The 6241-nt window shown below is 42.5% G+C and overlaps 2 protein-coding genes across 2 annotated transcripts; one reads left to right on the top strand and one right to left on the bottom strand.

The window, feature by feature from the left end:
- The first annotated feature begins 31 nt into the window (after nucleotides 1-31).
- LOC117456233 (uncharacterized) lies at nucleotides 32-2407 on the top strand. Its single transcript, XM_034096039.2, has 4 exons — nucleotides 32-197; nucleotides 1055-1249; nucleotides 1340-1415; nucleotides 1530-2407. Exons 2-4 carry the CDS (start codon nucleotides 1228-1230, stop codon nucleotides 2284-2286), a joined length of 855 nt encoding a protein of 284 aa, XP_033951930.1. The 5' UTR covers nucleotides 32-197; nucleotides 1055-1227; the 3' UTR covers nucleotides 2287-2407.
- A 365-nt stretch (nucleotides 2408-2772) lies between these two features.
- Nucleotides 2773-5233, bottom strand: LOC117456356 (uncharacterized). The gene is made up of 3 exons (XM_034096206.2): nucleotides 4542-5233; nucleotides 3808-3943; nucleotides 2773-3597 (listed from the first exon to the last, which is right to left on the bottom strand). The coding sequence occupies exons 1-3, from the start codon at nucleotides 4727-4729 to the stop codon at nucleotides 2884-2886; spliced, it is 1038 nt and encodes a 345-aa protein (XP_033952097.1). The 5' UTR covers nucleotides 4730-5233; the 3' UTR covers nucleotides 2773-2883.
- Between the last annotated feature and the right edge of the window lie 1008 nt (nucleotides 5234-6241).

Genomic DNA, 6241 nt, shown 5'->3' with positions numbered 1-6241 from the left:
TCCGCATTCTACTCAGAGCTGCTGATGCATTTCCTGTTGATGAAAAATGACGACCTTCTACACCCGCTGCCTACAAGAGCTTCCGAAATTAAAAATGTCGGATGTTCATCGGATTTGCCGGACGACTAAAGCCCCAGCCAGCAAACTCGATAAAGGCTTCAAATTATATGCTGCGTCATATATACACAACTATGAAGGTAAGAAGGTAACAGGTACTAACCAGCTAGCTTATGCTCCGGGTTATGCTAACGTTAGCTGTCAAAAGCTAGGTAACGCCAGAGCCCTATAGTATAACTACTATTATTATTATACTATTACTATAGTAGACTACTATAGGGCTCTGGGTAACGCTATGTACTGTTTCTGGTGTTAATTCTTTAAAACATTAGCCATTTTGCTAACAAATACTATCGTTTAATAGCCTTATAGCCTAGCCAAGGTTGTCTTGTTGTTAGCCACACTGCATAATGGTATCGGCTTTTGTAAAGCAATGTTGCCATAGATGTTTTGACGTGAGTATAGATCTAACGCTGTTGCTCTGTTTTTTTTCATTCAGTGTCCAATAAAGACAGGCTGACAGGTCAGCGTGAGAGCCTTGTGCTACAGGTCAACGAGGAAGAGCGAGACAGCACACAGTTTGAGTGTAGGCAGGCAACATTGCCACTGTGTTCCCCCCTGTTTATTGAGTTTCAGTTCAGTTAAACATTAGTTTACCTTAAGGGAATCTCAACAGTGTCCTACTTGTCCTACAGTGTCCTACTGCTTTATCACAGCTGATTGGTCAGATATTATTACATTGATTATGGATGTGTAAGTATGGGGGTTCAAATATATAGTCAAAACTGCTTTAATACAATTTTCAAGGCATCTTAGTTTCCAAAGAAAGTTCATTGTGGTATTGTAGGGTAAGAGGGTAACACTAAGCATTCAGGAATACATGCTTCTTCTAGGATAATGGGTCAGTAAAAATAACCAATAATTCTACTCATAACCTCCTGGCTCATTTACCACAAGTGAGGTTACTAATCACTAGTATTTCTTCTCTCTTTTTTAGATAACGCTTCGTGACTCATCACCAGTGGTGCTCACGCACAACCAGTGCTCCTGTGTTGCAGGAACTGTTTTGTGCAATCACACAGTAGCATTGCTGTTCCAAACAGCACATTACACTGAACTGAACATGTCAGTTGTGCCACCTGTGCATAGCTGTACTGAATCGGAACAGCAATGGCACAAGCCGCGAACAATGGTAATTTCAATGAGGTTCAAATACGTGTAATCTTTCACAGAGTTTTTGTTTTAAAGTGACTCAACGAACAGTACTTGTCTTTTCCTTAAGGGTGTGAAGCCAGGGCCATCAACTCCATGGTCTTCACCAAGCCTGTACCAAATAGGATGGTGCAGACTGGAGTAAGGTCAGTTTAGCTGGAAAATTGTGTTTCCTGTGTTTTTTAAATTCATAATTCTGGTGCTGTATTCCTAACCTTTGTCACATTAATGTGCTATATTGTCTTTGCCATTCTTTGTAGGAGTGGATTCTACAGAGGCATGGTGGGGCCATTACCAGATCCCTGCCTGTTCAGAGTTACGGAGGCATACTCAGCGTTCAGCATTGAAGACAGACCGCTTGTGACCACAATGATCATGAGACCTGACAAGCCCCTTGTGGAAAGTGCCTTCGGGATTGTGCAGGAGGGCAGTGTTCTGTCCTATCAGATGCCTGCTTTGACGTCTCGGTACACCACACTTCACACTGACACACCACCAACACCCCACTTGCCCATAGAGGGGTATGTGATCTTGCCATGTGATTTACCGCTGGAGTGCTCAGAAGAGGAGCAACTGCATATTAACAGCTTATCTGTTGATTTAGAAATGTCTCACAAAATTGAGGAGGCTACCCGTGAGCAAAGCTCTAGCTCAGAGTGGCATCTGCTCCGCAAACCCAGGGTTACTGCCTCTAGGTTTAGAGAGATTTGTCACGTCAGAGGTGAGAGCTCTGCTAACTCTCTTGCAGAGCGAATACTCAAAGGTACAAGGCAGACTGCAGAAATGAGGAGAGGTGCAGAGATGGAGCCCACAGTAGCAGCTGAATACAGTAGACTGGCAAACGTGAACTACTCCCCTTGTGGCCTTGTCATTCACCCCTCTACGCCCTGGCTTGGTGCCTCCCCTGATGGAGTTGTATTTGACCCAACAGAATATCCCCAATTTGGCCTTGTTGAATTCAAATGTCCCAAATTATGTCGACTGCAAATATGTGCAGATGGAATGTGGCTCCCCTAAGCTCAAGAAAAGCCATGCCTATTACTGGCAAGTACAGGGTCAACTTCTTGTGTCTGGGATGCAGTGGTGTGACTTTGTAGTGTGGGCACAGGAGGACTACCTGGTGCAAAGAATATACACAGATCCAGAAGTGCAAAGAGCAATCAGAGAAAAAGTAGACTTATTTTTTTTTTACACATACATGCCGAAGTACCTGTCATTACAAAAGTAGTGGGCACTGCAGCCATTGATAACTCTGTGAGCAGTTAGCTGCTAGACCCTGGCTCAGCCGCCATTGTTTTTAGGAGGCAATCCCTCAATCATGTGTTCTGAATGACAACAAAATGTGAATTTAATATTTTGTTTTTGATATATATTGTTTGTTTGTTCACATTTCATATATGTAAATAAATATACAATTGTATTTAAAAAGACAATAAAGTGAAGTGATTTTTTGTAATGAATAGTAAATCATTGCATTTGTAAGAAATCATCAACGCATTGTAATTTGCTATTTACCATTTATTCAAACAAAACACTAGCGTGTGTCAGGCAACACGGTGTGCTCACCCAGCTTAATCACAGCTACCTGCACAGGTGTCATCATCTTGTCTTATTTCACCCATTTCTTGACCAGTGCTTTGTTCTGATAGTTATGTTGTAGGCATGGGACAGGAGGATGACGCCATCAAAAAGTTTGTTCTCTTTTATCCTCCTGATGACACGCTCCACATGAACCCTCAGTCTGGCAATGGCCTGTGTCTCCCTCACCTGATAGGCCGGCATTTGCTTCTGCTTCGACAGAAAAGGTGGGCAGTACACTTTGCATTTGCAGCAATCGCTGATCAGGAAGCTCTTATCTACCATCACTGCCATGTTTTCAGTCAACAACGCAGCTATTCCAGACTGTTTGAAAATCTCCTTGTCGCTGACAGAACCACCATACAGACTGGAAACAAATGTCACTGCGCCATGTGGGGCTATGCCAACCAGGGCTTTCATGGTGCAGTGAGATTTGTATGTAGAATACATTTCACTTTGGAGGAGGAGTGAGGATGGTGTTTGACACCTCAGCTCTGTGCAATCCAGGATCACCTGTGTGTCTGGGAAATCTTTGAAGGCCTCTGGGAGGTGGGCTTGAACTTCTGCAGGTGTAAGCCAGATGCACTGTGACCCCAATACAGTTGTAAGAAAACTTGTCCATGTTGCAATGATGCGGCTCACAGTGGACTGGTGTATGTTGAAGCGGTTTGCAAGGTCCCTTTCTTTCAAACCCACCGACAGGAAGCAGAGAAAAAGGAAGAACTCGTCAATTGGCTGAAGCAGCTGTCTCTGGAAGATAAAAACAAAAAAAGGGTACTATATTAATGTCATGAGAGTAGCACACGATGGGAAAAACATTAAGTTGTTTTAGTTCTCTGATGTATTCAAAAAGGATTGAGTACTACAGCCTTTTAGCCAACACAAAAGCAATGAAATGTCAGAGAAACATTTTCCCTTCAGTTTGTGTTTAGAGTGTGTGTTAAAAGAAACGTAGCCTACCGTTGATGGACGTGCGTGTGTAACCACTTCTTCATTCCTCTTGGCAGCTGATATCGCTCTTGTGACACGAACCATTTTATAAATGGAAGGCTCAATCAAAAACCAGAAGGCCATCAGGTGGTTATAGCTCGGGAATCTGTACACAAAAGACACATGTCAGTCATTAATGACTCGTTAACTGACACACATGGGCTAATGCTTTCCTCTTGTTTGCTGTAATACATTACAATTCAAATAGACTGATTAAGAAGGCACTTGGTGCAGGTATAGTAATATACAGCAGTAACATGTAACAACTACATTAAAGCAGCAGTAATAATCTAAAACATAAAGGGAACATTTTACACAGAATGACTACTTTTACTCTTCTTAAGTGTGCAACTGGGAGAAACGCAGTGGATATTGACATGTACTTTTACTTTGGTAAGGTTTTGAAGATTTCCACTTGTAGTAAAGTATTATCAGTATGTTGTATTAGTATGTTTTACTCCACCACATTTAGTTAACCTTCATAGTTTCTAGTTACTTATAAAAACACATGATTTATGATTCTACATGTTCAGTTCAGGAGTATTTTCAAACCATAGAATTTGTACTTATACTTCAGTTAAGTTGAGTAGCCTACTTATTCCAACACTGCATGCATATAGTCAGCAGTCAAACGGCAGGTAAACAGGATTCTTTATAAGCTAACCCATCTCAAAAACTTGGATAGAATTTAGCCAAAACATTACCTGGTATAGAATCGGATGTTGTCGTCGGAGCCAGCAAACCGCTGTAAGCAAAACTCTCGCTGGACTCTTAACTCCTGCAGTTGCGTCCTGCAGATCCTCCACTGTTTTGGAGTTGTCTTCTGTAGCTTGAGAGGACATGTCCAGTGAAGCTGGTTCAGGGGCTGAGCAGTAATCATGGTCACGGACATCCATGTGCTCTTCCTGCTCCTCCCGAGAGACTGGTTCAGTGGGCCGCTCCCTTCTCTCCCAAACACTACCCCGCGGTGTTTGAGCAGTGAAGTGATTCCACTCAAACAAAGTTGGTACAGCACCTTTCACAAGCCTCCTACGGCCATCAAGGGTTTTTGGCTCTATTAGTTGATCCGTAGCGAAGTGACGACTGCAGACCTTGGAGTGAGAGGAGATTGTGAAGTTATCGCGTCGTATTTTAACCAGCCACTGTCTTCGCAGCTCGAGTTCGGTCGGAAAGCCATGGAAACTTAGGACCCCGTTAAATTTAGCTGATGCCGTACAAAGTGGGACACAGCAGTGCTCGGAGTAGTTCTTTACTTGTCTTTGCAAATGCTCCGTTTTGAAAATCTTCCGTCGACTCATATTTAAACCATAGATTTAAACAGTAAAACATTTGTGGACGCTCAGCTACGCAAACCGGAAGCTCCCAAGCAGTATTACGGCTAAGGCGGAAGTACGTCTCAGACCCTAGTGCATGTAGCCTATTCTCTAGAATGATGAGAATGAAAGGAAAGGAGGTTTCAAACTTCCTTTATCACCTCCTTTAGCGTAGGAACCACTGGATCTCCCTTGACGAGAGGAGAGGAGAAAATGCTGCCCCACAATGCATTGCAGCCGCAGCATTTGCCGTCACTCAACAGTCGGCCGTTCACGGAAACAACCGGTTATGAGAAATGATATCATGAAAGTTACGGTGCTTATTAAGCATTTTAAAACATAGGTGGTAAGTTGCCAAAGTGCTTTGTTTTGAACGTTCATCAGTATTATAATCAAAAAGAGAAATATGAACGTTAGTTTTTACTGAAATGATCAAATAAAGTCAACATTTCACAGTCTTCACTGAGCTGTGTGGGGTTTGTTCAACTTTTAAAAGATGTTTGAATGGTGATATACACAGTGATAGATGTTAAGGACTAACGTTTATAATAAATACATTTGTATTGATTTTAAGATCTTTTCATAGTTCATACAATCTTTGGGATCATTTGTATTAATGTGGACCGGAGGGAGAGGGAGACGAGCAGAAGTTTCACTTTCCTTTTTTATTTCAATTCCAACTTTGGTCATGAGGAATATGTTTCTCTGTTGTCCACGTTCATAAAGCAAAGCAGCAGCATCAGAGCACGGTGCAGAGTCTCCAGATGAGTTCACAGTAGTCCCTCCTTCTTATTAAACATCCATGTTGTAGTCCGCTGTATAGAAAACTGTGGTTTCCATAGTTTCCCCACAGCAGCAGACGCACACAATGACGTCCGCTGGCGCATCATAAACACGTCGGATAGTGAAAGTGCATTCGGATTCTCTAAAGTACCGCAGTCTCTTCTCCTAAGTCCTTTTGAATTCTCCTATCCACTATCCCTTAACCCCGTGACGTTTCACTCAGAGGTCAAGGAATAGACGATAGGGTTAGAACTTAGGAGCTGATTTTTAAACTATCCGACTGCAGCCCTGTTGTTCCCGAGTAAGAG

The sequence above is a fragment of the Pseudochaenichthys georgianus genome, chromosome 12 (assembly GCF_902827115.2).
Source record: "Pseudochaenichthys georgianus chromosome 12, fPseGeo1.2, whole genome shotgun sequence".
Classification (NCBI taxonomy): domain Eukaryota; kingdom Metazoa; phylum Chordata; class Actinopteri; order Perciformes; family Channichthyidae; genus Pseudochaenichthys; species Pseudochaenichthys georgianus.
This window is presented reverse-complemented; position numbering and strand designations above follow the sequence as displayed.

Excerpts from the sequence above, each read along its gene's own strand:
- LOC117456356 (XM_034096206.2), bottom strand. The coding sequence starts at position 4,729 with ATGTCCGTGACCATGATTACTGCTCAGCCCCTGAACCAGCTTCACTGG. Across the intron at positions 3,944-4,541 it reads AACATCCGATTCTATACCAG|ATTCCCGAGCTATAACCACC; the intron begins GTAATGTTTTGG and ends TTTTGTGTACAG. Across the intron at positions 3,598-3,807 it reads CACACGCACGTCCATCAACG|AGACAGCTGCTTCAGCCAAT; the intron begins GTAGGCTACGTT and ends TTTATCTTCCAG.
- LOC117456233 (XM_034096039.2), top strand. The coding sequence starts at position 1,228 with ATGGCACAAGCCGCGAACAATG. Across the intron at positions 1,250-1,339 it reads GGCACAAGCCGCGAACAATG|GGTGTGAAGCCAGGGCCATC; the intron begins GTAATTTCAATG and ends CTTTTCCTTAAG. Across the intron at positions 1,416-1,529 it reads ATGGTGCAGACTGGAGTAAG|GAGTGGATTCTACAGAGGCA; the intron begins GTCAGTTTAGCT and ends CATTCTTTGTAG.